Raw genomic sequence first — 15,957 nt, forward strand, 5'->3', positions numbered from 1 at the left:
TCTCCCTGCCTGATAAAACTACAGTCATCAGCATCCACTGATGCTATATGCGGCTCCAGCGCTTTCAAATCCAAGAAAGAATACCATTTCTCCTGGCTATTCTGTATCCCCACTCAAAACTGCCACCAAGAGAGCCCAGGCACCTGAACCTGCCTTATACAGCAGCCTGCAACAGCTACCCATGGCTGCACTCCTCCCCCTCTCCACAGAGCAGCAATTGCACAAACCCAGAGGACAGCTCAACAGCAGCACCTGCTCTCCAGTCAGTGTCACAGTGTACGAGCAAATGCATGCACACCCAGCCTCAGGCTGCTGCTCCCCATGGGTGCTGCCACATCCACCTGCCTGCTCACACTCTGCCAACCTCACCCCTGCTCCCTTCTGTGCACCAACAAACGGTCAGCACAAGGTCAGAGTGGAGGCTACAGGCAAAGGACCCATTTGTAATTTAAAGTTTTCACTTTAATTTAAATGAAACTATTGTTGTTCATAATACTCGAGAATTCTGTCCACTGGGAACACCTTAAGGGTAAGGACCCTTCAGCAAGAAAGGTAGTGATAAGACAAGGAAGGTGTAGTGGCTGGTGGATTTAGGTTGGGTGCTGGGAGGAAATTCTTCATGGTGAGAGTGCTGAGGCTCTGGCTGCCCAGAGAAGTTATGGATGCCCCTTTCCTGAAGGCATTCATAAGGGCAGACTGGATGTGATCCAGGTGGGAGCTGTTTCTTGTCCATGGCAGGGGGGTGGAACTGGACAATCTTTTCAATCCCTTTCAGCCCAAATCTTTCTACAGTTACCTGATTGTTGATATGAATTAGATCCAGAAGCCAATGCTTTAGTGAGTGTGTCTTCACCTCAGAGCCTAAGGAGTCAGCAGGACCGAGCAGCTGAGAAGTCTTGCAGGGAGCAGTAGAGATGGCAGATCTTCTCAACCCCAAAGGATATTTTCCTCCTAGTAAAAGAGAGAATAAAGGTAAGAGGCCCAGAGGAGCTACACAGCCACAGGAAGCACAAACCATGGGGAACAAGCTGAAAATGCAGGAAGCACCCCAAGAACCAGAGTTTGCATGCCATGGCTGTACTCAAGCAGCACACCTTACATTGAGCTCCCAGCTTTATCTTCAAGAGGCTGTTTTTTTACATATTTCCTGGCATTTTATGTGAGCTCAGGACACAGCTGAGCTGATGAAGCTGACAGCAGGTGGGCTGAGCATATGCCTACCTCCAAAACTACCCCCACCCTTCTCAGATGCACTGGCAGCCATCCTCAATCCATGAGTCACTGAGTCAGTCTGCTTGTAATGCAGCCAGGTGCTTCTGAGCTGGGCCCTGGGCAAGGACAGCACCTGCAGGCTGAGCCCCTGGGCCCAGCAGGAGAGGGTGGGATGTGGGCAGGGGGGAGCACAGGCACAGAGAGGACAGGGAAGCAGCTCTATAGCACAGAGTGGGAGAAAAGGCTGTTCTGATGAAGAGATGTGGGGGGCTGAGAGGTGATGGCAATTGGCAGGGAATCGTGGATGTCAGAACATATGGGGAAAAGAAAGATTCTGTGCTTTGTCCTGCCTTGCTTCCATTGACATAAGAAGCTATGATTAGATCCATCGTTCGTTTATCAGTTGACTATGGCTCTTGCAATGCATTCATCTCCTTTCCCTGGAGTTGAAGAGACAGACCCCCATCCGCGGGATGATCCTAACCCGTGCCCATCTGGCTGGCAGGACAGGTAGCACACAGAGCCAACCCCGCAGACCCCCGCTGTCACCTCCCGCCCCTCACTCCCCTCCCTGAGGTGAAGCTCGATCCGTTTCCAGCCCCGTGAGGGACCCCGCCGGGCCGGGCACAGGGCGCATCCCCGCGCTGGTGCCGCCTCCCCGGGGGCAGGACCGATTCGGGGCCGCGGGCCCTCGCAGCCTGACGCCCGTTTCTCCCGCAGGCGCCGGGGGCCGGGCCGGAGGCGGTGCTGGTAGCCGGGCCGAGCACAGCAGCATGTCGCCGCTCCGTGTGTGCATCGTGGGTTCGGGAAACTGGTGAGTGAAGGGAACCCCTTTCCTTCCTTCCCTCCTCCCTTCTCCCATTTTCTAATTTATATTTTTTTCCCTCGCTGCCTGCCCAGCCGCCTCCTTTATGCGCATCACGGGATGCCGGGGGCCCGCACAGCGCCGTGCCGGGCTCCCCCGCCCAGCAGCGGGGCCGGGGTCCGCAACAGGTCCCGGCGGGGGTCGGGCTGCGGGGTGCGGGTCTCCATGGTGCTGAAAGCGGCAGCGCTCACCGCGCCGCTCCGCCGCCCACGGCCGGGGCTTGTCCCGTGTTAACGCTCCGGGCACCGACTGGCTGCACCGGTCTGGCATCCCCGCTCTGTTAAAATAGTAACCCAGGGGGAAGAGGAAATTCTGCAAGCAGCTGCTCTTAGCTCCGGGCTGGGGGTCTCTTTGTATTATAACCCAATTGGGAATTGTCAGAGCGCTCGCATGCAGCAAATGCAAACAGAAGAAAGGGACGCAGAAGCCAATGAGAGTTGGAAAAACATAAGGCTTCTACTTAAGTGCATGAACTTAAACATAGAAAGCCTGGCACCAGGACAGCGAGATTCCAGGGAAAATGAGAGCTGAGCCAGTAGCTGTGTTTGTTTGTGGCAGAGTCTATGATGTTCGAATATCAGCCTTAAGTAGTTAGCAGAGCAGCAGCACTGATCCTGTTCCTTTGAAAGAAAGAAAGAGCTTGAGGTTTGTTTAACGGCACAACGTACTGGCAGTCTTCACTTCCATCATCCTTGGCATGCAGTTTTGTATCTCATCTCAGAAAGAGCGGTGATGCAGGGGCACAGCTGCCCAGGGAGGTGGTAGAGGCACCATCCCTGGAGCTGTTCAAGAATCGTGGCACTGAGGGACATGGTTAGTGGACATGGTGGAGATAGATTGGATTTGGACTGGATTATATTTAAGGTCTTTTCCAAACCTAATGATTTGATATGCAGATATAGCCTTTCAAAGCATTGTGCTCAAGTCCTCAGCTGATCCTTGCCCTTACTTATAAGAATATATCTGCCCTCGCTCAGTCCTTTTTGCCTGGATGAAAGCACTGCTTGCAAAAGCTCCTTGGTGCTGACAGCCTCCACTGAAGTCAGTGATCGCTGTCTCAATGAACCTTGCATCCTACTTACAGTTTGTATAACCTAAGCACAAACAAAATGAACAACGTGTACATGCATGTGCTTGGGATTAGCAAACAGGTAGTTCATGGGATTGTTTTTGTGCAAGAAGGGCAAGTTTCTTAAGAATTTTACACACCTGACAGCTAAGCAGAAGCAAATACCAAAAAAAAAAAACCTCAACAGGAGAGGGAGTGGCTGCTTGTGATCTGCTGAGAGCACAGCATAGTTATAGCACTGCTCTTCACCTTTCTGCAGTGCAAAACCAGCCCACTGCTTCTTGACTGCCCACACACATCACATGCTTACAGACCACGGGTTCCTGTGCATGACACCTCTAATGGACGGTCTCTGACATGCAGCCATACCTCTAGGTCTTCTCCAGGCACTCACCACCACACAGCTGGCTCACTGCTACATCTCTTTCTCTGGTCCTGATGGATGCAGACCTCCCCATCATTTCTGCAATAGCATTTCCCCAAATGCCACTGTTACCATGTCATTCGAGCACTTGAATCCCTCCCCTGCCACACTCTTCTTCCTCACCTTAAACACAGACATCAAAGCCCATGAAAGTTGCTCATTTTGCTTCGAAGACCCTCAAGAATCATGGCCAAACATCTGGCACTGTTGATCAGCCAGCAATTACTCTCTCTCCACATCCTCAAGCATCTCATGCCACTTCTCAGCCTGTTCCTTCACCATAAAACATTCTCAAAAGCCAGTTAGTTGTTTTCCTTCGGACTGTACTGTAGAGAGCTGATTTTCACAATGTGTACAGACTTGCAAAGAGCTGATACTGCGAACCCAGACCCCTGGATGGCTGAATGCAGCCTGCTTACTTGTCCTATCTGTATTCATCTCTTGCTTCCTACCATATGGATAGACTGCAAAGTCTTTGTGAAGGAGACAAATGTTTTCTCTAGTGTTTAAATCACACCTGTTCATAGCCTCTCTGACAGCACAGGTAATCTCAGCACACCACAGAAGCGTGTTTTCCTTTGGCAAACACCATTTCCTTACCTTCCTCCTGAATATTTGGGTGACAGTTCAGACAGCTGCACTCGAGCCTTTCCTGCAGCTCAGAAACGTGGCTGACACGTGATGCAGCGTGTTGCAATTGCTCATGTCAGCTGCAGAAGTTCAGCAGCTCACGCTGGCTTACTAAGTCAACACTGTCAGGAGAATCTGGGCTGATGCAGTTAAGTAAAACAAAGGATACACCACAACTTGTAGCTGTCAGCCAGGCACAAGAAGGGATCTGTTCACATGTTAATCCTTGATCAATTATCTGTTTATTAAAAATACAGGTTTACTTCATTATGTGAGCCTTTCTCTGACAATCTTATTATATTCATTTGGACTCTCCGCGGTGAAGAGCTGCCTTTAACTGGGCACGTGTCTTTACCATGCACAGATGGCCAGGCTTTTTACAGAGGTGTACAGAAGGAAGATGATTCAGTGGTCATAAATTAGGCTGGGGAGGCTCCAACTGGGTATTTAGAGTTAGGGAAGGAAAAAAACAAGCCATGAGCATGCTAAAGCACTGGGACAGGTTACCTAGAGAGGAGAGAAAGTGGTCCCTGAAGAGCTTTTAAGACTCAACTGAACAAACCCAAGCCCCAACCAAGGGCTGTTCTTGCTTTGGAGTTCATTCCAACCTGAGAGTTGGTTCATTCCAACCTGACAGTCAAAAGGTTTCACGGAGTCCTTTCAGCTCTAATTTTCACCAGTTCCAATGTATTTTCATATCTGCATACATGAAAGAATGGGTCTCATTTAAATTACACTTCATGCAAAAGTTTTCCTATTTACTGATTAAAAAAATATCTCCATATAAGTGACAGCTTTATTTCTTAGCAATATGCAAATCCCTTCCAACATGGTTTAACATAACTGGGGAAGAGGACTGACTGGCATTTTCACTCACTTTAAAAGAATAATCTAAATGGAGTTCTCAGTCACCTAATAGTTTTGGAGAGAAAAAATAGTGTGGCAGAGTCTTTAGCATGCAAGTGTCCTTGGTTTTGTTTGCACAAGCAGACCTTCCCTGCCAAGCCTGTGTAGTCTACTGAACACTGGCGTCACAGACAAAGCAGTTCTTCTTTCCAACTCTGATTAGTGGGCACTGTGAGTTTTTGATGGCCCAATTAAAACAGCACACCATTTATTGAGCTGTATTGTTCTGTAGCCATTTCCCCTAATGGCTGCTCAGTGCCTTTAAACGTTAAGCCTTGTCTCCTCCAAATTCCTATTTCCCTTAGGAGAAACCAAACAAAAACCCTGTGGTTTATGAAGGTACCTTTACACTTAAGATAATTTCAGCTCAGTGCTTATGTGTAAAGATAACTTTTCTTACTGTTACACATCTATGGTACTGAGCCACAAGTTGGCCTCAACTCAGGCTTTGGTTGTGCTCTTTTGGACAGCAGGGGAAGCGGACCAGGAGGACCAGGACACAAAACACCTTACAGATAATAGGAACGTTATATGAACATATGAGCGCTCTTGAAATAAAGGTTTACTCCAAAAATGTTTCCCATCCACTTACAAAGAAACAGGTTTGGTTTCTGTTGACTTTAGTTTTGGAAGAAAACATGATGGCAGCTCAGGATTTAGCATGCAGCCAACACTTGGGTGAAGTGAAAACTTATCTCAGTGGGATTTCTTTGTGGTTAAAGATTAAGACAAAGCCCTTCTTCTTTATTACCTATTGAGTAAATAGCCTTGTGCAAAGCTTCCCCATCAGAAACAGAGTTCAGCCAAAGGGAGTCAGTTACCACACGGTTTCCCTTTGAACCGCTCACAGTGCAGACCTCACTGGACTTTGTCTGGGATTCACTTTATGAGCTACAGAAAACTGAACATAACTGAATCCTGCTCACACTCCTTATTGTGCAAGTGTTCCAAGTGGGTCAGAGGATAAGAATGCTGTGACTAGAGCCCCTCTTTCAGTTGTTAGATACTCCACATCCCGTTATAGTGACCATTAGAAACACATCTAAAGAGAAGCCATCAGTTTCAAGTTTGCTTTGTTGTAACTCCTCAGCATTTATCTCTTATATAAAAACCTTATTGCAGCCATTTGGTTATTGGCAGGGAGTTGGCATATATCTGTGTTAGATGTGGTGCACACAGGCTGTCACAGCAGGATCGCCCAGGGGTACTGCATTGCTTTACATTTGTTGGTTTTTCTATATATATAAAAATAATAATCTGAGAAGCAATCGATATTTAAATAGTCCCAAATAGTGCATTTTTAGCACTGTTGATGGCACATCCCACTTCCACTCTGCAATCTTTCATATGACTTCAGATTCCTTATTACATCTAGTCCTAATTGCTGTGATTTTAAACTGAGCTTTTTGCTTCCATATAGAATAGTGGACAAAGCTTTCTGATAAACTTAGTAAGCACATTATCTACTTTATAGCACAGGACTTTTAGGAGATACAATGTTGAAAGTAATTTGTGCTTCCAATTGGCAATTTCTTCCTTTGTTTTCTTAAAGGGGATCAGCCATAGCAATAATCATTGGCAAAAATGTCCAGAAGTCCAACAGATTTGATCCTACTGTCAACATGTGGGTATTTGAAGAGATCGTCAATAGAAGAAAGCTCTCAGAAATAATCAACAAAGAACATCAGAATGTTAAGTATCTCCCTGGAAGCATGTTGCCCCAAAATGTGGTAAGTTGAAAATAAAAAGTCACTGCTTTTATATACAAAGAAGGCAACACTGTTTCATTCTGGTTTGCCACCTCACTCACTCCAGTATTACAAGTATGATAACTTGCTCCTGTGACCTCTGCTTGTCTCCTGTCACACTTCAAACACCCCACTGTGCCGAGTACAGGTACGTGACGTGCTCCTCTCCAGCACAAACCAGCACCTCTCTGCCTGCTGTTCCTAGAGCCATGTCTGCACAGAGCAGTGATTTCAAACCCACAGCATCTTCTGGATAAAAAGGGAAAGCTACTGCTCTCCCTTCTTCTAAAAAAGGAAATCAACTGCATGACTAACAACCATGGCTTGCAAGGAGATGAGCAGGGAGCTATTGCTTCTTGGTTGATTTCAGGATAGCAGCTCATTACTATCATTTATATTGCTACAAATTCTACCAAAATATAAGGTATGTAATTTGCGTACACATTTGAAATACTAAATTATACCTCGCTACTTAATCAACTTAGATAATTCAGTGCTACTGAAGCAAAGTGAGGTTTTCAGGCTGTTGGAGAATTTGCCAAATGTCAGTGCTTTGTGAATTAAAGAAAGTAGCACTGCGTTTCTAGAACAGCTTAGAACAGCTGTAGTTGTAAAGGGAAGTTAAGATGCTGCACGTGGTGGGTCTCCATGCCTGGAGAGTGGTTATATTTAGTGCTATGTTTCACAGCACTATGTGCTGGGATTGCATTTTTGCACTCCCATGGTTTGAACTTGGCACACAGTTCTCCTGGGCTCAGATTTAATTGCCATTGTTATTTTCACAATCCTGGAACAGATCAACAAGCTTGTTTTCATCATCTGAGAGCAGCCTTTTCCCATCTCTAGCAAAGTCTCTGAGATCTCGATAGCATAGATCAGCTGGTTGCAGTCAGCCTGGAGGACTGGTGAGTCCTCCACATCTTCATCTCCAACTGAAAAATCATTTTTTCCTCTCATTGTCTCTCCACATTTTGGAGAGACAGAAACTCTCTCTGCACTGTCATGGCAATACAACCCCTCTGTCCTGGTCTCACATGGCTGTCTGCCTTTCAAGCAGCCTTTTGGTAGCAATTCTGATTCTTCAGTGAGGAGCCCCACCTGCTCGAAGACTGCTTGCTGTAAGGCTGTGTAACTAAGGGCAGTGGGTTTTGGTTTTTTTTTCTGATTGCAAGAGCAGACTTAAATTCACCTCCTGTTTCCTCTGGCTTTAATTGTTGTTCTAAGTAACACTCGCATTTAGAGGAAGGTACAGTTTGCTGGTTATTAAGCGCATTGCCTCAGTGGTATTGCTTTGCAAGGTGTGAGAATTCTTACCTGGTGTGAGGGGGCTCATCTTCCATGTTGCACTTGTCCCAGGTGGCTGTACCAGACTTGGCTGAAGCAGTGAGAGGGACAGATATCTTAGTGTTTGTCCTACCACATCAGTTCATCGAACAAACCTGTGAGGGCATGGCAGATCACATCAAGCCTGGAGCATTCGGGATTTCACTCATCAAGGTGGGTTGTCATCTCCACAAGAATCAACCTGTAAGGAGTAAATAGGTTCAACTAAAGGATAGGCCCTCAGCTGCATGCTCTGCATAAAGTGAGCATTTCTTTCTGCAAGGGTTGAAACTCACAAAGCCTCCAGTAGTCCCTCTGCTGTTTGTGTGACCAGAGAGTGGAAAGGACTTGGCAACCCCACTGGGCCAAGTAACCATCCTCATCAGCCATCTTTAGCCTGGATCGGTTCCCGCTCGGACCAGCACAGAGGTGAAAATGCACAGAGAGAGGGATGCGTGAGCCAGTGCTGCTGCCAGGAAAAATATTCCAACCTCAGCCTCTGTTAACTCTTAACTAGAGAGAGCACAGGGTCTACGTGCCTGTCCTGAGTGCATGCAAAGCCATTTGTGGAAACACTGCACAGGAATATTAATAACTTTGCAGGACTGGAGCCTTTCCCATTTGTAATGAAAAGGGTAATTGCTTTTTAAAGGCTAGAGCTGCCAGATTATCATTACCTTAAGGGGAATTAATATTTTAAGAGAGTCTCAAACTAAAACTTCAAGGCAGAATGTGGCAATAAAGTCTGCTGCTTCTACTGGTTGTATTCAAATCCAATTTAAAACTGAAATATCAGAAACGTAATCCAAGTTCTCAGACTGTAATATCAGATGTTTCCTTTCTGATTTTCCCCTATCAAAATTATCTTGTAAGTAGCAGCGCATGGAGGAGGGGATGGTGAGGAAAGGAAGGATGTTCCTGAAAATTTCCTCCTTTCTTCAGCTTCAGGAAAACTATGGCAGCTCAGTACACTCCTTATACCAGTGAAGCATTAAGGTTAATACTTCAGATCTTGCTAAAGAAGCCACTGCTTGTTAGCTCATCTTAAAAGTATGGCTCTGCACCACAGGAGTTTAACACAAAGGAAAAACATGGCACAGAACACCTCAGGGCAGCAGCACTGCACGTGAGCCCTGCGGCAGGGTTAGCTTTATTGCACCTTCTCCCTGAACATGCCTTGAATTTGTGCTTAGAAGTACAAATACAGAGCGTTGGCACTAATGGCTAATGCCTTCCACCTACAGCCAGGCAGACCTGCAGGCAATAGGACAGCTGCTTTAACAGCACTCCTGCTGCTGTCATTTTCCTGTACTTAGATTCTGCTGTTGTCTTTTACTCAGGGGATTGATGAGGGTCCTGAAGGCCTGAAACTCATATCGGACCTCATTCGAGAGAAGCTGAACATAGAAATCAGCGTTCTTATGGGGGCCAACATAGCCAAAGAAGTGGCTGAAGAGAAGTTCTGTGAAACAACCATTGGTAACTATTGCAAAGGGCAAATTTGATCTCCCGTCTGTGTCTTACCCTCACCTATGGCTGGGAAACAGGACAGTGCCTGCAGGCAGCAGTGGGAGGCAGCCTGCAGTGAGGATGTGCTGAGGTTGTTTGCGATACCATTTGTGCAGTGCTTGCTGAACTCATTTGTGGGGAGCAGCTCCCTTTATGGGGAGACTGGCGCTGCTCCCAAATAACAGCAGGTTCCAGCACTGAGAGCTGAGAGCTCATTTCATCCATTAAAAAATTACAGCAAAACCCTTCTCCTATAAGAGCTACCAAAAGCTACCTGTCTGTAAAGCCCAGCGCTGAGTACTGAGGCAGTTGATACACTGTGCAGTTTGTCTAGGAAGGTGTAATCAGAAGCTCACACCCCCTGAGGTGTATTTCTCCATCTCTGTATTTCCCTGTTTAGTAAAAGCAGCAGTAACATTCTGTTCTTCCCTCCCTGTAACTGGGTCTCGCCTAACTTCGAGAGTTCACCCAGCAGCTTTTAAAGACCCACTGATTTTTGAAGTCAGCAGAAATTAGTTGCAATTCTTCAACAGCTGGTGGAGATCAAAGAAAAAAGTAATTATTGCAATACCGTTCTTTTGCTGTGCAAAGTTACAGTAATAGTGAAAACCATACCAGCTGGGCATCTGTTGCTGGAAGAGAAACTAGATATGAACAGAACCAGACGGGATCAGGAGAGTTGGGCAATATTCATTTCCTTGGGGGCAGTTTAATTTCTGCTGGTTAAGCTTTAAGCCATGGCAGGATGACAACTGTGCAGGGAGGCTTCCTTGCCCTTTGCTTTTGGGGCCTCAAAGTCTTTCTCCTTATGGAAAGCCACAAATCCCATTAGTAAAGCAATGCCAAGAACACGTACACTGGCTTCCAGCAGCAGGAGCAAGCATCTTCTTCAGCAGTGCCCAATTAACTGTGACCACAAAACCCAAAGGTCCGTAGGCCCTTACTTCAGGTTTCATTTCACTGTGCACACTGCTCCACCCCTCAAACATCACTAATGCTCTGACTTTCATCCTTCCTTCCCACAGGGTGCAAAAACGAGAAACAAGGGCAGATCTTTAAGGAATTACTGCAAACTCCCAACTTCAGGATTACCGTGGTGCCTGACTCTGAAACAGTGGAGATCTGTGGAGCCTTAAAAGTCAGTGACTTCAAACCAATGCTCTTTTTTATCAGGACTAAATTCTTACCCCTGCCTGTGCCTCTGTAAGCCACGTGGTCTGACATTAGTCCTGCCACCTTATAATTGAGTGGGCACACACAAAACATGTAACATTTCCTGTGTCAGCTTTCCAATATGAAAAAAAAAAAAAAGAGAAAATTGGCTTAAAGATAAAACAGCTGGCAAAACATTTCAAAATAGCTGGATTTTTGTATTTAATTTTAGCAGTCACCTCTGTTTCTGAGGAAAGAATTTAGCCCACTGTATTTTCTTGTTTATATGTTGGAAGCACATGGAACAAAGACTCCTATGTGTAATAATTCCAATAGCTTGCTTCCATATTTCAAGTAGCGACTCACTAGAAAGCAGCATCAGAAGCACCACTCTGGGCTGGAAGCACATCTGGCCCAGGCAGGGTCAGAAGAAACACCAAAGTCATCAAGTTTCTATGGCGGGGGCACCTGAGTGAAATTTGGGCTTTGTTTTCAAATGTGCCAAAAGCCAACTCAGCCTACAACTACTTGTAGCTTCTGTAAGATAATTCCTCTGTATCTGAACAGTTCATCTTTCCTTGGAGGAGAGATTTACTGACTGGTGAAGACTTGGTTTTGCTTAACCTAGACATGAGGAAGGTATCTACAAACACCCAATGATTTTGCCTCCTGCTATAGGCTGGAGTCTGTTCAGTTGTGAGGGAAATTTCTGCTCCCCTTGAAATCACTGTTTTAGCAAAGGCAATGCCAAAGCAAAATCAGTGGCATTCTTAGTAACATACAGCTCCAATACAATAAACTATGCTTCTATAGGGGCAGCAAAATAAAAGGTGGGGAGAGGGACGTGCAGGATGAGGGGAGGAACTGGGAAGATTTTTACGATCCCAAGACATTTGGAGCTGTAGGAAAGGCTGATTCTACTGACCATCCTCACAGGCAAAACCAAGGTTTGGTCTATTGCAGGGTCTGTACATAGAGCCAGTAAACTACAGGCTAACAAAGAAGAGCTAGAGGGAATGTCGTCATTCAGATTATTTAGGACAGTTCAAACAGAAATGAGCCCCAGCTTGGAACTAGCAGAGAAAAGAACCCATTAATTGCCCAATGCTACACGATTGCAATACTATAACACTAAACAAGCTGCTCTGAGGTTTGCCCACTGGAATAACAGCAGATACTTTATAAAGTCCTACATTGTGGAACAGCTTTTGCTGAAATCTTATGAGATACCTGCCTGCCTCCCAGCAAATTCATGGGCACTGCCTGTTGTGTCAAAGAACTGTGACCCAAGGGCTGTGGTCAGTGGGCACGGTGGGGGTGGGGGGATGGTTGATGGGTGACATTAGTGGTCTTTTCCAACCTTAATGAATGAAGGCTCTACGAACCTGGGGCCCATTCTGCTGAACAGTGTGGAGATGCAGTTGTGGAATTCCCTTGAAGCTTGCTTTATATCCCCTGGTGAACTGCACGCCTTATCTGATGATTTCCTTTCAGAACATCGTAGCAGTGGGAGCCGGCTTCTGCGACGGACTGGACTTCGGTGGTAACACAAAGGCAGCAGTGATCCGTTTAGGCCTTATGGAAATGGTGGCCTTTGCCCAGATCTTCTGTAAGGGACCTGTGTCAGTATCTACTTTCCTGGAAAGCTGTGGGGTTGCTGACCTAATCACTACCTGCTACGGAGGACGCAACAGAAAAGTGGCAGAGGCCTTTGTTCGCACAGGAAAAGTAAGGAAGATTTTGAAATATTTTAAGCTTTTTTTTGTTTTAAAAAGAAAGAAATTCTTGTTTTCACAAAGCTGTTACCTTTCTGGTGACTGCTGCTGTCAGAGCAGTATTCCCTCTGATCCAAGTCATCTCTCTTGTAGTCCATCGAGGAATTGGAAAACGAGATGCTGAATGGACAAAAACTACAAGGTCCTCCGACTTCAGCTGAAGTCTACAAGATTCTGAAAGAGAAGAAGATGCTTGAAAAGTAAGTGCTTTGATTTAAAACAAAACCCAACTCATTCGGCACGGCCATGAATTATGAGCAATTCCTAACCTCCTTCTTGCTATTTGTGGTCAACTGTCCTGTTCATTTCTGTAACAACTGCTTTCTACATCTTGGGCCACCTTTAAACGCTGACAAACTCCTCATTGCCAGGATCAGTAGAATAGGGTGAAGGCAAAACGTCATCAAAAGAAACAAACCACAGACATATAACCCACCAAAGGAGTCCAACGGGCCTACCCAGATATCACTGGCCCACACTATGCAAGACTGAAGCACAAAGATGGAGTAGGGTTGTGAATGTGATCTATGGGTCAAAGGGTTTATCATTCTCATTATGCCACCATTACAGCTTGCAGCAATTCTGCTCCCAGTACAAACAATCTCAGCATAAGAATTCAGGAGTCTGCTCATGAACAAACTGTATTACACACAGTGAATATGTGCTGGCATCAATGCCTCAGTGCTACAAAAGAAGCCAATAGTTCAGTTAAGGTAATACTTTAATTATTTGAGTGGTAAATGAAGATTTAGAATGTGAAGCCTGTTCTACTTTAAAAGGATAAATCTTTTAGGATCTAAACAGTAACAAAAGTTCTAAATAGCACTGCCTTTAAAAAGAAAAGAAAACCATTACAGCATTTTCTTTCCCAGACTTTGTCTTTCAGACATCAGTAATGAACACAAAGTATTGATGCATTTTACACAAAGAAGGGGATATGCAAGTCAGGGTTCTTTCAGTTAACAAGAAGCACCAGACAGCAACTTTGTCTCTGAAACAACTTCTCTGTTGTCACCTTCCAAGTTGTCCTTAAGCTCCCCTCCATTGTCCTGACCTCATTCCTCCTGGCCTGTCCTCCTATTGCTCATTTACCATCTTCCAATCCAGGTAAAGATTTTACTGTAGCAAAGTTTCTGGAGAAATAAGACATTTTCAGATACTTTTCTTCTAATGTAACAAACAACAGCAAAAAGCAAGATGTTTTTCTTCCATTATAAGCAAAAGGTGTTTGTGTGAACTTCCAAGTCTATTCTTCTTTTCCCACACTTCTATTAGGTTTCCATTGTTCACAGCCATCTACAAGATCTGCTACGAGGGTGAACCGGTCCAGAATTTCATCTCGTGTCTGCAGAACCACCCAGCGCACCATTAGGAATTGGCTCTCCCCACCTGGTTGTTTTCTTCATCTTTGCAAGACTTTTATCCACTCCACAGCAAATAAAGTAGACAAATAGATTGTGTGGCAACGCTTGCTGTAAGAGCAACACAGAATGTATTTCAGTATCCTCGTTCCGGGGGTGACAAATCTGCCTTCTAACATTAAATCCACTGAACAGGGAAATGTAAAGATCTGTTTTTGCTTTGAGAGAGCAGTTTGAGCACTTGCCTGCAATTACTTTTGTGTTGGTTGAAAATGGCGCCCCTCATCATTTTCCTGACAGGAGTTCAATTCAGTGCTTTGCTTTCTCATATTTGTTACTGAACAGCAGGAGATGCAGAACAGTTAAAGAACGCATCAAAACAGGAATGAGAGTCACGAGGTCCTACAGCAATAAGACACACTCACACCGGCCAATACGGGATTCGCAATTCCCCTCCAATACAAACAGCAAAACATTCTGTATTTTGAGATGTTTAGTCCTTCCTTGAACATTTCCTATCATAGGGTGCTTTAGAAAACCAGGTATTGCTGCTGTGCTGAGACACACACGAATGTTCTGCAGATGTACAAAGAAAAGAGTTTTAGGGGTGGGGGAGGAAGGAAGGGCCTTTTTTATTCAGGATACACGGAACCTCCAATACTAATCTGATTTCCTTACATCTACTGCACTGCTGACGAACAGAAGAAAAACATAAAGGGGAATGACCAGAACCATTCATGTGAGTGTTAGCATTTCTGAGCAAGTGTTACCCACTGGTATTCCTGCCGGCCGGGAGGGGAAAGCTGAAGAGACAGCTGGGATACACGCACAGCTCAGCCTGCAGAGTGCTGTCACTCTGACGACACAGAAGCAGCAATGGACCACTCTGACAGACATGCACAAAATCGACCGCTACAGACGCACAGCATTCCTTGTCCAATCGGATCCAAAGCCGGGCTGCATTTCAGCTCCACCAGGAAACACCCAGGACTGACACAACTGAACTGCATTTATCTTCCCATGGACTGCACCGCAGGCAATGCCCCGACCCCGCTGCAGAGCCTGAAGGGAGGCAGCCCTCTCTGCTTCTGAGTTTTACACACCAACTGGTTCTCAAACCAGCTCTTAATTTTATTACCAGTGCCATTCATTTTGGAAACACCCCGGTCTTTTAAACTGGATCGGGAAACTTCACCCAGCTGATGTTTTTCAGTGCTAAGGCCAGCTGTGAAATAAAGAGCATCACATTTTCTAAGCTTTAATACCCTTCTGGAAAGATTCATATTAGGAAAGATGGCGAGCAGAAAGGAAGAGTAACCTACTTTTGCTTTGCTTTATCTGATTTTCCAGAAGAGCAGAGGGGAACACAAGGGGCTTTTTAATCTGTATTCAAATGACAAATTAGTTTGAAAAATAAACCAAAAAATAGGCTGTTGTGAAACCCTCTCCCTGCTGTATTTAGAGGAATGTTACTGTATTTTGCATTTATCAGACTTGTATATCAAATAGAAAAATAATTAAAAAATAAGAATTAAAACGTCTCAGTCTTACCGTTAGGAAGACCAGCTCCAGCTCGTCTGGTGGGAACATGGCTGCAGCACCCTGGTCCCTGCTGGGCAGCAGTGAAGGTTGGCTGCGTGGAGGCAGCAATGGAGCCCATACGAAGACCCTGGGCTGGAAGCACAAGACTGCAATATCAAGGGAGAAAGAATTAAACACCGTGCAATCCTTAACATGTCAAATACGTGAGGGTGGGATAGAGAATTCAGAATCCTTCTTTCATGGGCGGGCTGAAATTCTCAGATTCTTTCCTCAGCATCAAATATTGAACAGTCAAAGTTTCACACAATTCCTTCTTGACGTGATCAAGAGATGCAAGCTTGATGTAATTTCATGTATAAAAAACTCGCATAAAATAAATGAGTGTTCTGACGTGGTTTCTATTGTGCTTATTCTTACAGCTAGCGGTCAGCTCTCAAAGAA

General features: G+C 45.4%; 1 protein-coding gene across 1 annotated transcript; it reads left to right on the top strand.

Moving 5' to 3' along the window:
• Positions 1–1,949: 1,949 nt before the first annotated feature.
• Positions 1,950–15,906, top strand: LOC107316808 (glycerol-3-phosphate dehydrogenase 1-like protein). Its single transcript, XM_015868711.2, has 8 exons — positions 1,950–2,026; positions 6,659–6,836; positions 8,211–8,351; positions 9,518–9,656; positions 10,712–10,824; positions 12,333–12,566; positions 12,707–12,813; positions 13,889–15,906. The coding sequence occupies exons 1-8, from the start codon at positions 1,986–1,988 to the stop codon at positions 13,983–13,985; spliced, it is 1,050 nt and encodes a 349-aa protein (XP_015724197.2). The 5' UTR covers positions 1,950–1,985; the 3' UTR covers positions 13,986–15,906.
• The last annotated feature ends 51 nt before the right edge of the window (positions 15,907–15,957 follow it).

The sequence above is a fragment of the Coturnix japonica genome, chromosome 7 (genome assembly GCF_054131305.1).
Source record: "Coturnix japonica strain WE chromosome 7, WE-NBRP24, whole genome shotgun sequence".
Classification (NCBI taxonomy): Eukaryota; Metazoa; Chordata; class Aves; order Galliformes; family Phasianidae; genus Coturnix; species Coturnix japonica.

Coding starts and splice junctions, on each gene's coding strand:
- LOC107316808 (XM_015868711.2), top strand. CDS start 1,986: ATGTCGCCGCTCCGTGTGTGCATCGTGGGTTCGGGAAACTG. Junction 6,837..8,210: donor GCATGTTGCCCCAAAATGTG/GTAAGTTGAAAA, acceptor CACTTGTCCCAG/GTGGCTGTACCAGACTTGGC. Junction 12,567..12,706: donor CCTTTGTTCGCACAGGAAAA/GTAAGGAAGATT, acceptor TCTCTCTTGTAG/TCCATCGAGGAATTGGAAAA.